The 21,161-nt window shown below is 25.9% G+C and overlaps 1 protein-coding gene across 1 annotated transcript in view; it reads left to right on the top strand.

Annotated features, from left to right (window-relative positions):
- Positions 1-21,161, top strand: part of LOC149058347 (uncharacterized) — a 97,077-nt gene that overhangs the window by 39,231 nt on the left and 36,685 nt on the right. Inside the window, exon 2 of the mRNA XM_089219745.1 lies at positions 9,077-9,262. Coding sequence (XP_089075871.1) covers positions 9,097-9,262 — 166 coding nt within the window. The 5' untranslated portion in view covers positions 9,077-9,096. The remainder of the gene's footprint in view (positions 1-9,076; positions 9,263-21,161) is intronic.

Below are 21,161 nucleotides of genomic sequence, written 5' to 3'. Positions count from 1 at the left end.
TTTTATCTCCAGAGGGTCTTACAGTATGAACCAATATGGTCTCCCTTTTGGGATTTGAATTTTCAAAAATCCCTTTTAAATACTACTTTTCTGTATGACAGTTTTCAGACAACATTATTTCAACTTTTAAGCAAAAACTCTAAGATTGTTTATATCTTTATAAAATCACTATAAATTAAAAAAATATTTTACATTTTACATTTTAATGACACAAAATTTAAAATACACATATTTTCAGCTTATTCGTCAAATGTGCCACATTGTTTTTTTTTAAGTTTTAATAAAGTTTAATCAGTTTGCTAGAATTCACTTAGTGTTCTCGACAATTAGTTTACAATGTTCATTTATTATACAAAAGTGAAGTGTTTTTCGACAATTGTGCAACATGGATAATGTACTATAATTGTAGGTAATTACAAATTAGTATAATGATCTGTGTATAATACGATGGTGCTATCGATGTGTACCAGGAAATAATAATATTCACATAACATACAATCATGTATGCGCACGCGCGTATCGATCAATATCATAAATTATTACAATATCATAACGAATTACCAACATTTGTATTTTGTATTTTATATGATAATAATAATAATAATTTTAATATTATTTCTTAGCATTATGATATTAAAATATAATATGAACAATTGTATGCCCCTCGAAATAATATTTTATTTCATGCTATACTCATCTTTTCTGCTGAAGGGTGATGAGTTCTGCGTTGAACATATTTCATCTCAAGCCTAAAACTACGTGGAAATGGCAAAAACTTAATATTATCCGATTACTGTATTTCGTAAAAAAAAAATAACAATAACAATAACAATAACAATAGCAATAATAAAAACAAAGACACGCTTACACAATTGTTTTTGTGTAGTATAATATAGTGTTCTGGCCGTTGTCCTTCCACGTGTGTGAGAGAGCAAGAGAGCGAACCTTGACGTTAACCCTACCACCTCACCACATACCCACTATACCGTTCACCCACCTCACCCTTCTCTACACCACTACCATGTGGCATCCGACTCGTATGACAAACGTTTTTCGTTGATATATATATATATATATATATATATATATATATATATTGTGTGTATACGTACTACACACGACGTGGCAGTTGTCCAACACAGCCGTCTCCTCCCACTGCAGACACACGCCTTAGACACCCATCACGATCGGGCGACGTTCATTTCGCCGTTCGTATATATACCTAGCTGCAGTGCACGTACTATTTTCCGACAAAAGATTTTCCTTCGCGTTCCTCCACGATCATCCATTTACCTGTTTTGATTTATACAAAAGCCGTGAAGCTGCTCAGTTTGGGGCTCACGGTGAGATATAACATACGTGCGGGTGTATTACATAATAGGTACTATATATAATATTTATTAGATTGTTGTTGTTGTTGTTGTTGTTGTTTTTTTAACTTTCTGTACGCATTGAACATGAAACTCGTCGCACACTGAGATCGTATTGTAAATTTATCTCAATCTCGACATCACGCACGTTGCAGCCCCGTTAATCATCATAGATATTAATTTCGCCTGCAGACATTATTATACGCGTAGATTATGACTGTCAACGCTCCAAATTTGTTTTTCCTTGTACCTCCAATCACCAAATGTATTATCGTTAATAATGTCACCGAACTACGTCTGCTTACGGGTGTGATGGATTGAATAGAGTGAATAGCTCTAAAAATGTATTTACATATACGATGGAAAATTGTTGTGAAAATCTCGTTCAATTACACAAGTTACGATTTAACCAAAGAGCAATGTCTTGTCACTATGAAAATCACTGACGAGTGTTAAATGAAAAGAAATAGAAAACGAATTATAAATATTAAATTGTGTTAGTTATATTTCAAATTTAGAATATTATTTTAAAATATAAAACTAAAACGAGAAATATATTTGTTTTCAATTATTAGGTATCACATAATTTATTTACAACATATGTATGTGCAATTATTATTCATTTGAATGAAGATGACCACATATTTTTAAAAATATGTTGTGTGGTCAAGGATTTAGGACTTAATATAATTATGGTATGATGTGATTATAATTTAATATTATAATGCACACATTTATCTGTACATTGGAATCAATACGTCTTTATACTCTGGTTAATGAGAAAATGACACTTTTTCGCACATCCGTGTTAAGTAATTTCCACTATAATTCATGTTTAACTTAAAATTTTTTACCAGTATTTGTCAAATGGAGATTCTTAAAATAGGAATTAATATAATCATTGTAAAATATGCTGCAGTGAGTCTGACAGGATTGTGAAAAATTTAGAGAACTATTTTATAAACTTTTAACTCATGACATATATACATTTATCTTATTGGATAGGTAATAATTCTTTCTTAATGGATTGATTGTATTGTTATATTATAAGTTGATAAGTATTTATTATATCTATATTATATATGGTGAAATACTTTAATCTATGCATAATATTTTAATATGAATTTATGATAATATCAAATAAACATAATAAATAATAATGTCTTTGTCATTCAGTAGGTATATTCAGTACATATATTCATATATATATTTGATTCATGTAGGAATTCAAGTTTATTTTGTATCTCATTCCTAAGTCCAAATTTCCAAAAAAAGTTCAAAATACTTGAATCGAATTCACAGTTAATCTATCAATGTCAAAATATCGATTACCCGAGTCAGAAAGTAAAGACTTAAGAAAAAATATATATACTTATTATTAAAAAAAGATTTTCTTTTTTTAGTAATCATTCACTTTCAACGATCGACACTAATATTAAAAAACCAATAGAAATAAAACACCATTGAAGCTCACTATCAACAAAATAAAATATAGCAAATATAAAATTCTAAAAATTTTAATACAATCCATTTTATATATGAAGTTCGTTTCACCTAACCTTCATTTAAAATTTAATATTTAAATATCATGACTAATATTTCGATTCATTGAAATATAGAGGAAAATTTTAACTCATAACATTAAAATAATAAATACATTTCTTTCGTTATATTTCTTTTTTCGTTCACAATCTACTTGATTCTCAAGGTTTTACGCCTTTAAATGTATAGTCGGAGTTTATAATTTTTTATGAGACATTTTTTTACTGGTACTCAATAATGATATTTACATTTTAGACCATCATTAAGTTCCAAACAATTTAATTTGTTCGTTAAAATATGTTTGTTATTTCGTAGAAATTATGTTTTTCAATTGTATTATTAAATGTAATAATTTTCGAGTGACATGAAATTAAATTGTTTAAATTACTTTTATACAAATTTAAGTTTACAACCATTACACAGAATATTCAAAATTTAAAAATAATAATATTACTATTTATTGTAAACGTCCTATATAGAATCATTACATATTATATAAGTATAATAAATAATTATTGAACTATTTTATTTGATATTTCCAATATGTATTATGATACTAAATTGACATGTATTTATTTATTATTATTTTTTTTTTATGTGTGTATGTACCCAAACTTTAATACGAGATTACCTATAATTTTCTTCGACAGAGGTCTATTATCATATTATAAATCATATAAAAATTATATACCACTACACCTATAGCATTAATATTGTTAGGACTATTTTTTTGAATCAGGTTTGTGAACTTCGTATTAAAGATGCTTAGTTGCAGTTTGTAATTATCTTGTACGATGTATGGATATGTGAAATATGGGTCATCATTAAAATAGGTACATTTTCATAGGGGATGAAGTTGAAAAAGGATGAAAAACCTCACTCTCTCCGTCTCATAACTTAGAAAATAATTATTGTTGATGAAGAGACTCGAATAGTGTCGTTGTTATAAATGAGGTTAGGCTTTTCTCATATAGATACTAAAATGGGTTTTATAATCTCATTTATGCGTCGAAGGATAAAATACCATTATTCAATACATTGAGTAAATATAGATAAATTACAAATAATTGTTTCATGCATTTTGTAACTGAGTGTCTTCAGTGTGCCGTTTGAATTAATTATTTTCAAAACAGAATAATATTTAGAATCAACATGGACAATTTCGTGCATTTAATGTTTCCAGAAATTTGTTTTTATTTTTATTCTTGTATAGGCATAGTTAATTCGTAATTAATAATAATGGAAAAAAATTTGAAAAATAAAAATACAGATACCTTAAATGGCCTACAGTGTAAGTATATTATATCCAAAATATTTATATTGGTATAGATTATTACAAGAGACAAATAATTGTTGTTGTTTAATGTATTTCCTAACATATTTATAGTTATAATATTATATAGTGTTACTTATTAATAAAATGCATTTGAAGTTTAGATAAGAGAAGTGAAGACTCTTTATAAGGAATGACACAGATAATTATACGTCCCATACTATTTGGCTCAGCATAGGTTTAAATTCATATAAAAATAAAGAAAAAAATAATTTTTTTCGTATTTAATATTTACATTGGCAGGTACTTAAACATGTGTAGAAAAATAGTATAAATGGGAATTTAGGAGATGAAAAACCAAATAAAGTCATTTAAAAATTAAAAGCTGTAGGTAGTTTAACCAACGAACACAAGAATAAGAGAACTAAGAGCAATATGCAATTATATTTATTTTAAACTTTTCTACAAAAACAACATTTTGATTTAGTTATTATTTATATATATATATAAAAAAAAGAAAGTTTACTATTAAAACTTATTTTAATATTTATATGAGTATTGTTATTCATAATAATAACAAACATAATATGTTTAGTTGTACTTATTTTACAAACTATCATAATCATAAATGCAATAGTTTTGATTTTGAACTAAGCTATAAACGCAATAATAAAGAATAATATAATTTACTATTCTCATAGTAAAGGATAAATTTTAATCTATATAGTTAAATTGTTTTTTAAGCGTCATTATCAGTTAGTATTGTGAATTTCCGAGCACCGATAATTAATCTTCCTGTATTTCATAAAACTGCTAACAATAAAATAAAGCTTAACGTGAAAAAAATCATCATAAACCTTTTCATTCAATAAAGATAAAAATAATAACAGTTGAATAGTATCCTTTTTTTTACAATTAAGAAGTGTTTTATTAACATTATTAATGCTTAATTTTTAAAATAACTTTAAAATGTATAAGTTATTGAGTTGGATACAACATCTTTGTTCTTAACCATTATGATTTTTTTATTAAAAATTACATCAATATTATTATTTTTTCTATAAAATATGTTCCTCTGTTTATAAATATTCCCCTTTTATTTTTTCTGATGTTGAATTAATTATTGAGTATTTGATTTGAAAATATATTTCATTACATATTATTTTTATTTTTATTCTACTAGGTATATTGAAAACAAATTTAACTTGAAATTAAAATATGCTCTTTAATTAGTTATTTATTAATCAGGTATCGTTGTAAATGTCTCGATTAAATAGATAACATATTTACATTATGTTTTAACCAAATATCGTACCTTCTATACAAATTTAAGAATCAAACATGATGAACTAATGCAAACAAATATAAAAGCTGTCTAAACTCTAAATTGTATCAGTGTAAATTATACTGCATTCTGGTAAACCATATTTTCAAATTATTCACATGCGTAGGTATTTTTCTGTCAAAGTTAATTGATATCATATTATTTACATACATATTTATATTAATTTGAAACTGTATTTCTATACTGCAATCTACAAAATATATATCAATACTATAGAAATGAACGTGAATATACGAAAATGTTCAGTTAATACACAAAGTTATTTATGATATAATGAATAATTGAAAGAAAATAATCGAATCAATCCCTCAATAATTTGGCAAGTATAATAAACAGTTTTTCAAGCAGTTTTTTTGATTTGCATAAGTCAATTATATTTTTATTTTTTTTGAAAATTGTTTTTATAATAAAAATGTATCTATACAAATATCAACCATCTTGTTTTAAAATTTTGAAAAAATCAACAGTTTGGATTAGATTTTTCTATTCAAAGTACATTAATCTACATAATTTTCATTAGTATAATAATATAATAATGAAAATTGCTAGTGGAATAATATGGTTGCATACAAAACAGTTTTCATATCCTTTTATAATTATATATATTGGTATTATGTTTATCTTTCAAAATATAATACAATTGATTTTATTTAAATATTGTGTTCTCTAATATACCTACGTAAAAATTCATGATATTATTACACATTTGTATTTTTTTTTTTAAATATATCGATTTGATTGTTATCTAATAGGTAAAACGTAGATACGCATAGGGATTTTTATTATGGTACCTATATATTATGAAACAACGATAATTATTAGAGTAAAATTAACAAAAGTTGATGTAATATCAATTAATTGATTTTAAAATAAATAAATAGGTCATTCTGCTTACCATTATGTGGTGACTACTGCAGATCCTTAAGGTAAAATGTTTCCTGCAGTGATATATTTTTACCACAATGGTTGCACATGTGAACCGGTCAGTATATTAGGTAGGTACTGTAGTAGTCGGTAATGTACAAATTATTCATATAACGAACAATTATAGTGCAAAATGTTTTTATCCTTTTTTCCGGTTATGGTAAATTTTGGAAAATTTTTAAATTGCTATAATCAAGAAACACTAAAAAAAATAAGTCATTAAAAGATCTTGCCTGTGTAATGTGAAAAGCTAACAAAACAACCATTGATAGGTATAGGTGAATTTTTAAAAAAGGCCATAATAATGAATTTAACTGAGCTCTACTCAAAATAAAATGTTTTGTTTTTTTTTTTTGTTATGTAATGATAAATGACCAACACACAATTATTTTTTGTCAAACAACGGGTTCCGATATTCTTTAATAATTCGTCTTTTTTATTTTTTTTATAACTTTTTTTATAACAATTATAGCTCAACAGAATTCTGCTTTTATTTATTTAATTTTTAATCAGAAAGTTCTGTTAAGAATACACATTAAGTGCATTACATAGTAGACTGTAACATAAAAGTTACTTTTTAACAAGTTTTCTTTATTTTGAATAAAACAGTATTTGTGCAATCTGTAAAGTATTATTTTTACAATAAGCACACATGTGGACTTATGAAAAAATATTAGAAAAAATAGAATTAAATTAAATTAATAATATTTCAGACAGAGAGCTTGTGTGAAGTGGCCACCCCGCCACCCGTTGATGGAACTTAATAACATGTAAACGTGGGGTTTCGTCTATTATTAGATTACGACATTACGTTCGTTTTAGAGACCTTCTAGGATCACCAGAAATAATGGCTCCAGATAGTACTGAGATCAAGAGATTTCTGTAGTTGAGGAAATTGGAAGGCATGTACTCCTATTAGCAAGTTTATAATTATAAACCATTCATTAAAAATCGAAGAATAATATATAATATTTTATATTACAATTAGCTATTTATTTCTATATTAATAATACACCCATTAGTAAATAAAACTATTATTGACAAAAAAAAAATGCATTTATTATATGTATAAACTATAATAGTTATTATGAAATTATAAAATATATTCTACATCTTACATAATATAATATAATTGTTATAATCAACTTATAAGTTAATACCAACGTCCTGTAGTAGGGTGAATTGTAGAACTCATATTAACTTATGATCTAATTAGTTTAATATTTTAGAAATTTCACTGTGATAATAATAATATACGTTTGAGGAATCTATTCATTAAAAAACGTGAAATATTAAACAAAATATTTAAGACAATGCGAAAGTTTTCATGACCAAATAAGTCGAATAAGAGGGTAATTTCAAAGATAGTTGGAATCAAGAATTATTTAAGAACTGTCTTTTGATAGTATTCTAATATAGTTATATACAACAACATATATATAACCCTTGTTATATATAGGTCAACGTGTGGTATTTACAAGTAAGAGATTTTCGTAGTGACTACCTAACGATAACAAATCCAGCGACAACGGGTAAACTTTGGACGATCGAATAATATCATACTGATTCATGTAGAATTCATAGCACCGAAACCCTTAGCGTGTTTTATGAACCAAAACAACAACCTTTCGCGTACCCACTTACCCAGGTCTCCGTGTTTTCTGATAGATTTATTAATTTATCCATAGATTTAACATGCGAACATCGATATTGTGAAGCACATAATTTTGGTATACCTGATAAACATCGCGCACATAAGTCAAAAGCTTTAAAGTACCATATATAATCAATTAAATATTAAATAAGCAAAATATTTAATTCCAAAATAATGAACTGGAAATTAGTTAACATTTATTAACATTTTGGAACTATGTTATACATTATAAAATAAATACAAATTGTGTTTAATGTTGTTCTATCATGAATTCTTATGAATAATTTTTATTTTATCCATTAGTTTAGAAAACCACTGTTTTAAAAACGTTGAAAGTGGATTATACTGTTAATTTTAAATTATTTTATTTTCTGTAGTAGTTATTCATGTATTCTCTAATTTTTTAATAAAACAAACATACTTAAAGTTTTCTTTTTCTATATTATATAGTTTAATTGTGTTATTTGAAGGTGTTCCTCAAATGGAGTTGATAGGATTAAAGCCATTTAAAGGTTACGTCATGATCATTATTCATTTTAAATTTACGGATAAGACAAATGTGATTTTGTTTGGACAAATATAAAATATTCACTATACAGAACTGAATAATTTATCTACTGTTAGGAAAAAAACGAGTGGATAAAATTACACGCACACACAATGAAAGAATATAATTTTCTTCTTGAATAGATAATTTTTCACTACACAAGACTCGATGTAAATCATCATTCCAGACCCAAAACAACTACTAATCTCGAAAACGATATTATTGATCGATTATGTTTACAATCCAAGGAGAAAAATAAAATAAATATAAATATTTAAGCACTTAGTGTATAACAATAATAACATTCAAATAATGAATAATTATTAATAATTTATATTCATATAAGCCATTTATTTTGCTTATTGTATATGCCCAAAGGCATATGTTTTTATGTCAATAATGAACGAGTTTCTCGTTTCAGGAAAATGATTTAAACGTAAAATGGTGGAAAATGGCAATTACACAGATCCGAATTACGGTGACACGCCGTATCCGGATGATGGAACTCCGTGGTTGGACACACCTACGTCCAACCAAGTTTTGGGCGTTGAAGAGACAGAAGAGACGTCCACTGTACCCTCAGAAATGATACCCACGGGAACTGGCGGTGAGTACTTGATGGGCACGTGCCTCGTGTACGCTTCCCCTGCAAGTCGAATAAAACGATGATGATATTTTTTATAATACACTTCAACTGAAATTTTGATTATTATAATGTATAGTTGTTTTCCTGCGACCGAACCCTTTTCCTTTTATTCTTAGCAACGTTGCCGATTGATATCTTAAATAATATTTTATACTCATCCACTGTGCACAGATCATTCACAAATAAGGTGGGTAAGCAGCTTAGCAGTGGTATTACACTAGGCGTGTCGAGTGGATCATTGTAATAGCCGTGTTATACTTTGAATTTAATGATGTATCACTGTGTACGCAAACCGATTTCAAGCAGAGGTGGTATGGTGATATTGTAATTTAGGCATTAATAATGGGTACCTAGGTTTAATTAATTTTTATTAAAAAAAAAAAACATAGTATTTGCATAACTGTTAACATACAATTATCAGTGATGTTTTATTTACAGAATGAATTACTTATGAGGAACCTTGAGTTATATTTCCAATGATTAACTATAAAAATTAAACATTTCATATACCTATTTCGGGTAAAAATTTGAACTTTCATTGTTTTTTTCAAACGTCGTGAATATTTAATTTTTTTAAATAACTATAATCACTACTTATCTAGTATCACATATTTAAGCTTATTTATCGAACTAATAGTTTTGAGTTTTATAGAAACAAAAACTGTAAAAAAATGAAGGCAATCTTAGATAAGGAGGTCTAACTTTCTGGTAACCAAACAATTATTTTTATTACAATATTAAAACTTGAAAAAATCTTTGAAAACTTGTTTTGTCCAATTACTTTAAAAATTACTTAGAATTTTCAATTTTGACCTCTCAAATGAAGCATCTAATTGTAATTCTAACTATTGAAATTGATCATCATAACAGTTTTTTCTCCTTCAAAAAGTGTTTCTAGGCACACAATTATTATTGTATAATTAATACTATCCGCTCCTCTAATGAAGCTGAATTGTACATTTGTCTACATGTCATCATGGTAAATTATGGTTATCCACAATAATATTAGTGATGTAACTTGTGTATAATAACGTGAACTTTTAAGTGAAAAATAATTAATAACTGTATGGTTGTTAATTGGTTTATTTTTATTTACTATAATATGCAGTTTTCTTTTTTTATTGAATCAATTTTATTGAATCTTAGCCATGGGCTATTATTGTACGGTTTCTATCGATGGAACATTTGCATACAATAATTATATTACAAACATTACCCTTTTCCCTCTATTGATGCGTAACAGTACCGAGAACGATGACGCAGCGTATATAATGAGATGGGAAAACATTCAGCATATTATTATTATTATTATAATTTGATAAGGGAACAAGACTACTTTGGTTAATTGAACTATCGATTTTTATTTGTACAGCGAGATATTCCATTATTGCTTTCAATTTCGTCAGCAAAAAGCAGGATTATCAGTTATATAGCAACGCTGATAAGGTCGGTTTAAGTAACATAATATACCTATATTTGGAGGAAACTTCAAAAAAATTCGTTTCTCTGTGATTGACGTCGTTACGCTACAGTGATTAAATAAAAATCTCGAAGAAATCTTACAACTGACAAAATATATTTTATAATGTCCTAGTTTTGATTTTTTTACTTTTATTTTGGACCACCAATTACAATATTATCATTTAGTATAATATTAATATACAGTGTGTTTTTATTTATTTTTATGATAAAACAACTTTAATTAGAATGTAATCCATAAAATATAAATACAATTAGACATTTATTAAAGTTAAAATTAAATATTGTTTAATCTTCAGTGTAAAAATGTTAAATTATAATAAGTACGTATTTTTTAAGTTAATTTATTCGTGTATTATGACAACATTTAAATATAATTTATTTTCTTATGATATTATTTAAAATAATCACGAGAAAAATATAAATTATTATTTATTTAATATAGCTTGCAATAATTCAATCAATTTAATATATCTAATTTACTAATTTTTCATTTAAATTTATGTTGATAGATATTTATGTTATTATTAAATATTACTATGTTACTTTAGTCTAACGATTCGAATCAATTTAAACGAAATAAATGATTGTTAAGTATTGTATTAATGTTTGTTCCAATGATATTATTACTCTATGAAAAAAATCATAATAAACCTAACCTTTGGAAATCAACTCATATTGTATAACTTAAATGCATTCCTAAGGATAACTTTCAAGTTGGGTCCAAATATCAAAACAGCATGAATTTTGTCCGGACGTATTTTATCGAGTACATGAGTTGGGTCCAGCCAATTAGCGTTACTCAGAAGAAACATCACATGGAGGTTGGGTAGAAAGTCTTCCGACTAGTTTGTTTTTTGTTACGTAAAGATAACGGTCTGATGTAAATATAATCAAAATATTAAGAGATTATTATGATTACTGAGGACCCACTCGTGTCTATTTTAAGCGATCATTTATCTCAGGGACCCGACTCAAGTATTTCCATTCTAAAGTATAATCGTTTGGATATTATTTAGTAGATATATAATTATATTTTTATATTTTGACATACTGAATTGACATTTATGTAATGATATTTTTTATACATTTATTAATTATTTAGGTATGTCCAGCCGATTTAACTACTGTCTTAACAATTTTTTATTATAATTTTAGTAACTTTAATCAACCAAGTTTATATTTGAAAAACTAATATATCACATACAACTCTTAAGATGTTTTTGATCTAATACATTTCAGCTAAAGTAACAATTCCCAAAGGAGTATATTATTTCGTAATTAAAAGTTTTTCGTAGATAACATCAACTTATTGTTTTGTTTTATTCAATTTGCCATATTTAGTGCATTATTCCCTGTAATAACCCAAGTAATTAATATTTATCATTTACTATTGTAGTTATTTTTAATAATGCTTTTTACAATGAATTATATTAATGACTTGATTATTTTTGAAGAGGTAGACTATCCATTGATAAAACCCCCCAGAGTATGATATTTTTTTTTAAATAAGGAAGTCTCAACAACTTCGCCTTTTGATATGACGTAGGTGGTTTTTAGATAGTTAGTGCGAGAATAAGTGTAAGTTAAATGGATTTGTACGGTTTCGTAGTTTTAAATTAAATTTGACATGATATTTTGTGGTTTGTTGGTTAACTGAGTTAATTTTTAAGTTAATTTAATGCTTTATTTGTGATATAGTATGGGACTGAGGAGGATATAAGTCGGATAGAGTTTGATTGAGTGATTTGAATAGTTCGGGTTAGAGAATGTTTGGCGTTACTCAAAATTTGTGTGCTGTGAGTCAAGATTGGCCTTAAAAGGGATTTATATAAAACTGGCACGTACGTGTATAAGTATTTTGCATTTTGCGTTAAAATTTTAGGTGATAGTCCCAGTTTAGACGTTTATAGAGTATAAGTCCTAGATATTTTATTTGAGATGTTTTGGAGATATCAACCACTGTTAGTTGCAGTGAAGAGAACAGGGAAGTCATTTTTACGGTGTACCGTCAATTTATCGTAAACAATTTACCGCGCGACAATTGACCGTAAACAATTGATCGCAAACCAATTTATCGCAATTGCAATTTATCGCACGATAATTGATCGCAAGGCCAATATTATTTTTTTGTAACGTTATTCGAGGGACGGGTACAGTTTTCCCGATTTTGATAACAACTGATAACATCGAACCTGATAAGAACGAAAAAAAAAGGCTCTTGCCAACCTATAAAAGTTAGCACAAATCCGAATTCCCGCATCGTTAACCAGCAATTATATAAAAAATAAAAATATCAGTTTAATACCAATAGTGATTTTCCGAAAAATTCATACCAAGAAATTTAGTATTCTATAAAATAAAACCCTGTTTAGTTATATTTTAATCAGTGAAGTTAGGCTTTAATCATTATACATTTAAATTTTATTTTAATTCATTGATCAATGTCCAATTATCTTAATAAATTATTTTAAACTTTATATTATGATTTAGATTCATTTTATGAGCAATTTGGCTTTTAAAATCGTACTAAAGGTTACCATTGTATTATAATATATTATATTATTATAATATTGTAATCTTTTGATTGAAGTGCAGCTAATATTAGAGAATGTATTTAAACTTACTGAGCTATAATAATTAAATTGTGTATGCAAATTTGAATATGCCAAACAAAACTAATTACTATTTAGTCATATTTATTAGAAATGTATAAAATTTATTTTAATTTTTTAAAACATAATTAACTATGGTAGTGTAAAAATATTATTAAATTCTTCATAGGCTTAAATTATGGATTATATATTTTGTTAATCAGTGGTTGAATTGGAAAAATAAATAAAGGTGGGCTCTAAATGAAGTTTAACAATTAAGCTAATCAATTTAATAGTAACCCTATTCCTTGATGAATATAATAATGGGGTACGCTTTAATTTGAAGAAAAGATGAAGAGTAGCTCAGTCCCTCCTGCGTCCTCCCCCAATTCAACCACAGTTGTTAATTAAATAAAGGTAGCATAGCCAATTAGAAAAAATTTAGTAAAACAATATATTATAGTATTCATACATCCAGTAATTGAATTTACATGAAATACATTTTATTTGTTTATTTGTAACTTTATAATAACATACATTTTTGTGTGATAAACTATTCTATTTATTTATTTATTTAATAGATATCAAACGTTAAAATAATTTTTGCTATATTGATAAGTAACAATAAAATTGTTAGTAATTTCTTATATGTTAATAGTTTTTAAAATATTTTATAAACAAAATTATTTTTTGAGACAAGTATTTTTGTAGATAATAGGTATAATAACTATAATATAAATATAATTTAAATTATAAACTAAACTTGTAATAGGTGTTGTTTATATTATAACAAAATGGTAAATTGCTATGTGCTACAAGCAGTTTTTTTTACTTATTTATCAAATTTATAATAACTATAATATTTATGTACATATTCTTATTGAGTAAAATTGTTAACATAATATGAATTATAGGTATCATGCTTTTTTTAGTTGGTAAAAAAATGAAAAAAATGATATTTATTTTCTTTAAATTTTATATACTGAGTTATATTTTTAATTGTTATATAAATTATATAGGTATTGTATTTTCTTTATAATATTACCACAGTAATAATATTATTACATTGTAAGTAATTATTTTTATTGTTTTACGTAAAATCATATTTTGTTTTAAATACGAGTATTTAATATTTTCAAAGTGTTACATTTAATTACTTTTCTAATTGTTATCTAGTGTTATATATTTTATTTTCCTTGTACTATTCCCTAAAACGATATTAGATATTAAGTATTTATTTTGATTTTTTGTAATAAATCATATTTGGGTTTTTTAACATTTTTAAATTATTACATTTAATTAATTATTATGTTGTGTTCCTGGTAATTTGTTTGCCTATACACTGTTACATAGGTGGTAACTATAATATAATACTGCATGTACAAAATCTATTAGCTTATACATTTTTCTAGTTTTTCAATATAACTAATTATCTTAACATTAATTATGAATGTTCAAATACCTACTGTGTTAAGACTAGGTTAAACTGTCCAATGACTGATGTTTTAAAACTGAACTTTGTGTTATTTTTAATGTGTATGATTCAGTATCCTTTCAAATGTGTTTATTATTATGTATTATCCATATATTTTGGAAAATAAATTAATAATACTGAATTTTTGAACAAAATATTAAGTTCAACTAGTCCTTAATTGTTAAATAACTGGAATAGTTATCCTAACTTGTTGTCTAACATGAATTTATAATAAATAAGTACTTATAAAATAAGCATCTAATTATCTTAACATCAACAATTGTGTTTAAGAATCCCATTATAAAAATGTAACTATTTTAGATACTTAAAAAAAAAAATGTAATCTGCAATGTAACGTTTACGACTCATGGCCATTGTAACCGATGTCTTTTGATCGATAAAAAAAAAATGTAACTATAATGGATTGAAGAACACAACAGAAATAGAAGATATTCTAAACTAATATTTAGTATAATAAAATAATATACAACCTATACAGAGTGATTTTTTAAACATGCTCACCTAATTTGTATGCATTTATTCAAATTCTGATTTTTGAATTTTTAAATATGCTTGAAAACCATATCTCAAATTTGAGATTTTTGTACCACTTAAGAATGATCCTGTAACAGACAACAGTACAAACTTCTGTTTTTTCAAATATGAACTTTATTTACTACTTATTATTCAGCAGACATTTATTGATGTACTTATCTAAATAAAAATTTAGTTGTTCTTAAGTACCTACTATGTATTAATTGGATTAAGTAGCTACTAGTTATCAGTGTTAGATTAAATTAAGTTAACCAATAAGTAATAACCCTGTGTGGCTGTGTCCTGTGATCTATAATAAGTATATTATTATTGCTTTACAAATTAGAATTAAACACTAATTATATATTCTAATTACCATAATTCAACATTTCAATACCTAGTATAGCAGTATGTGCATAAATAATAATTAATAATAATTGTATTGTGGAATAATTTAATTACTATTCAGTATTCATTCTTTTTTCGTGGCTATATTTGGAACGCAAGTACGCAACTAGAATGCAACAAATATTTTACTTTTGAGTTTTTGATACCTACTCAGTTTATGTATTTTATTAGCTACATATTAAACATTATAATAAATTAATGTACCTATCGTACGTATAATAAAAAATAAAAATTCGTTATTAGAATTAAATTAGTAGGTACCTAGGTGGCTAGGTAGTAAGGTATGTAAAATAGACCTCAAACATAGACACTGAGAAGTGAGAATAGAATGATCGAGAATCAACAAAACAAACTACAGTTACGTTGTTGGATTAAGATTAACATAGGTGCCTATCTACTGTTAAATACGTTTTATAATATTCAGGGAAGGTAATAGTTTTGTGATGTAATCGTGTAATAAACTAATAAATATAATAATATGTGAATATTAAAATGCAATTTCCACTAACTTTCAAAAATTATCATAGTGTGCAGTGGCACCGAACTAATTTTTTTTAGGTGTGGCAATGGACATTAATTTATATACAACCACCTACCTCTATGCAGTATGAAACCTAAGCCATGGGGGGCAAAGCCACCACCACCCCAAAGACACTACAGATTTTTTAACTTGAAAAATATAATTTTCATAAATAAATACCTATATATTATTTACTGCATTTTTGAATTATTTCAGTAGGCTACCCCTTTATAAATGTACACACAAAAAGTGGGGGTAAAGTCTATGTACAGCATAACTAGTCGAAATAATCCTTCAATTTCAAACTTTGGGGGTGGTTTCCAATGTAAAAGTGAACATCCTTGGTGCATTATAATGGTCAAAAGTTAACATTTTCCAACAATTTTCAAAAAAATGGAGAAAAACAAAAAAAGAAATGAGCAAAACCAGTTTTCGACCAAATCGGTTTACTTATATGGTTGCAATTCAAAAACTAACCACTTTAAATACTTGAAATTTTCACCAAATGTTTATGTTAGTATTATCTATATACAGTTTAATTTTCAAAATGCTTTGACTTTTTTTGAGTTATTTATAGACCACTGAAATTTTCGATTTTTATGATAATTTTTTTTTGAAGGGTCAGTAAAAAAATTTTGGATGACCAAAAAAACTTGAAAATTTAAAACAAGGTTCCTCATGAGTTATTCTTATTGTAGCTAAAAAAAATTAAAAATCATTAGAGACAATTTTTTTTTATAAGCGTTTATAGTTGAAATTTTTACGAAATCTGCGAAAACGCGAAAATTTGCAAGTAATTTTGAAGTTGAAAAATTATAAATTTTTTTGCGTTTATAACTAAGGATTAAAAATACAACACTAAGTTTTCTATAAGTTTTTCTTCAAGTAGCTATAGAGAAAACTCGAAGCATCATTAAAGGAAAAATTTTAAGTGCTTTTGAATTTTAAATTTTTACGAAATAGCGTAACGATAACGATTTATCCTCAAACGATTTTAAATATTTGTTATTATTCAAAAAGTATAAGTCGTAGATACTTGAAAATTTCACCAGTTATTTAAATTGGCATTTTCTTTACATGATTTAATTTTCAAAATATTTTGAAGTTTTTTGAGATATTGATAGACGACTGAAAATTTTTTTTTTAAGTGTCGATAAAAACTTTTTGGCCCTATCAAAATATTTGAAAATTCAATACAAAGTTTCTCATAAGTTATTCTTATAGTGATTAAAAAATTATAAGAATACATAGGCACAATTTTTTTTTAATAGCATTTGAAGTTCAAATATTGACAAAAATTCGTCAACCCATGAATATTTGCAAATTATTTTGTAGTTCAAAATTCATAAAATTGTTTGTATTTATATCTAAGGTTAAAAAATTCAACACTAAATTTTCCATAAGTTTTGCTTCAAATAGCTATAGAGAGAATTTGAAGTGCCGTTATAAGAAAAATGTTTTGAGCGTTTGAGTTTTAAATTTTTATGAAATCGCGTAACGATAACGATTTATCCTCAAACCAGGTATATGTTGTATGTATATGTATGATATAAGGTATTATAAATTATGATAACTACATGCAATGTTTTTGGAAAAATTGATTAACCATGCCTTATGCAAAATGCGTCCTAAAATATTTGTTTCAAAATAGAATATATGACAATATTTAAATATAATATATCCTAGATTGACAAATCATCTCCGTTCAGAATCGTTTTTCGTATACAATGATACCTATTATTGCATTCAAATTTAACCTACCCTAGTCAGAGGTCCACCCCACCCCCTAATGTACAGCAGAGCGACATCCACTTACCCGCTTTTTTCTAGTTACTAAAATATATTAATTTATAATTTTTTGGAGATGAGTGTTCAGTTTATGTGAATAATTTGGCCATTGGCTGAACGAGGGGGGTGCAGAAGTCCCCTGTCCAAGTTTAAAATGTGCACTCCCAAAAAGGGGGAAAGTGACTGGCCATCGTCATATGAAAGTATACCAAAAATGATGAAAAAATACCCTTTAAATAGTTGGTCTAACTTTTTTATTTTTAAATTATAGGCAATTAACTTTTTTTATCAAAACTAACCTATCGCTCATTTGTTTATATATCTTAAAAACTTTTCAACATTTTTACTTAATTTTGGTATTACAATAATGTTTTCTTTTTATCCTGTTAGAAAAATGTCTACCAGAAGTAGTGCTTCGATTTCCACATATTATATAGGTAGTATCTTTTTTAAATATCAAATAAAATAAAATATTCTTTCGTCCGCTCAGAATCGTTTTTTTATCGAATGTAATCATTGCATTCAAATCGAATACTGTAAGACTACACTATCCTGTCCGAGGACCGAAGGGACGATGGACAAACTTTCTACACCGCAATGCTGACCTACTCTTTTTAATTTTAAATCTATTTCAGTGTTATATAAACTACAATACTACATAGTACATACACGCAATTAAACAAGCAATGTGAAAATGATTATTATTAAATGGAAAAAAGTTATCATTTACTAATTAACTCGTAGTAAATATTAAATTATTTGGAGTACCTACCTAATCCTTTTAAAAATTCAAATGTTTGATAAAAAAAATGTTTACTTTTTCCTAGGACCTAGGATCGACTGGAAGTTTTTTGAGGACATGGTGAAATGTGCGGATATATTTTATTATAATGGTTAATATATATTCGTGGAGATCATGAAATTTTTATTTGAATTAAATTAAAAATAATTATATCTACCAATTTTATTGATCTAATAAAAACATTGTCTACAATGACATAGCTACACAGTTTAACACATCCATGTAGTCTTGTGTAAACTACTTTTGAAAAGTGTTTGGAATAAATACTCGAATACTTATGAAAGATATATTTTATATTTTGATTTGTGTCACTCTATTCTTTCAAGGGCTACAACAAAGATTGTTACCAATTCATAAATATTAAATATTGAGCGATATATAACAAATAGTTTGAAAAGTGAACAAATTTCAAATAAATATAATTTTCATTCAAGCAAAATCATGTTAAAATATTTAGTTCTCATTTTGATCATTTAATTTTGTTAACCTATAAATTGTATTAGGTACCACTATAAAAACAAAGTATGTATGTTATTGTATATATTTTACATTGGCAGTTATTTTTTTTTTTATAAATGTAATATGAAAACTAATGGGATGAATGGTGTGGTGGTGTGGGGGCTTTGCCTCTATGGGCCAGTGAGCTTTTCACTATTTGTGCACCCCAAAAAATATTGGTCGAGTTGCGCCCATGAATTTGGCATTAGAAGTTCTTTTCATCACACATTATGGTAAAAATTAATTTAACATGATAAATGTTTATTCTAAAATGTTGTTGTGTGTTGAGGTATATGTTTCATTACTCATAAACTTAATGTTCATTTAAAATCGAACTTAATTTTCAATAGCTTATGATTACATTCTATAATTCTCAAGCACTGTACTAAGAGGTGGCGAGGGAAGGCTTTAGTCCTCTCTAAAAATTGTCCAACCCAAATAAACCAAATATAAAAAATATAACATAGCCCCCCCACATGTTATTTTTATAATAGATAAATTATTATTTTTAAATACTTATAAAATATATTTTTTAATTTTTAAAAATTAACAAGTATTTTATTTATTTATTAGTTAGTTTATTAAGTAATTACTAAAAACAATAATTTAATTTATATTGATCAAACAAAAGTAAAAAGTACCTAGTTCAATAATTCAATCATAAAGGATCATCATGTTATAAAACTAAAATTAAATATACTTTAATTTGTACATCATTTTTAAAGTTGTTATTTGAAGTCTGTATTTAAATATTTCCTTATTTACATAAAACAAAACAGCCTTTTAGCCATATAGGTAACATTATTAAAACATTGTACCTACAATGCATATATTATCTATTGAGAACTTAGAATTAAAAAAATTTGGTATAGTGTTATAAAATTTAAATGTGTGGTATATGTTAAAATAAATTAAATTATATAATTAAGTAATCTCTTTTGTTTTTGAAAAAAATAATGCATAAAATGTATCTGCTCAGCTCAGAATCCCTTGAAAAAAAAGTTTAGTGCCAATGTGTCATTATACTATTATAGTTAAGTACAGTATAGTGTAGGAATATTGCAAGAATTTGGATTTGTTTTTTAAATTAATGTATTATTTTGATTATTCTGTTTATTAAACACAAAAGAAATTCACTATATCAATTAATTATTTTATTATCATTGTAGCAAAAGAAAGGTAATGTGTTTAGTGCTGTATATTAAGTATGTTTTCTAGCAAACTGTATAATATAATAAATAAATAAATATATTTATTGTAGAAACAGTAAAAAATATAAAGGAGAGAATACATTTGATATTTCCAATTTGTTCAGCACTTGGACCATTAGAACTCGATATTTTTCAGATATTAAATCATTTAAAGTACCATCTGCTAAAGAAAATGATGTAGCATGTGATAATAATCAATGTATACAAACAAATCTAACAAATTTTATATACTTATACAATTAAAGCAATTATAATATTTAATATGCCTTTTTATACCATTTATTTTGTAATTTGTAGTTAGTATATTGATAACCATTAGTTATAATTGATAAGCGGTAGTTAGGTTTTTAGATATTTTAAAGGCGAATAAAAAAGATTTTAGTATTTTTATGTTGGCAAAGTTGGTCGGGTAAAAAAAAGCAATATCTTATGCGGGAATTTTATTTTTCCAATGTTGGCTAAACTGATCTCCCGAATTTTGAATTTGATGATATCTGCTGTTATCAAAATCGGGAAATCTGTACCAGCCCCGTTATTCGATTGTTAACGATT

This window comes from Diuraphis noxia, unplaced genomic scaffold (genome assembly GCF_037042655.1).
Source record: "Diuraphis noxia isolate RWA-SAM2 unplaced genomic scaffold, SU_Dnox_SAM2 contig0002, whole genome shotgun sequence".
NCBI lineage: Eukaryota > Metazoa > Arthropoda > Insecta > Hemiptera > Aphididae > Diuraphis > Diuraphis noxia.
The sequence above is the reverse complement of the archived record's forward strand: the minus strand, read 5'-3'. Positions and strand labels throughout refer to the sequence as shown.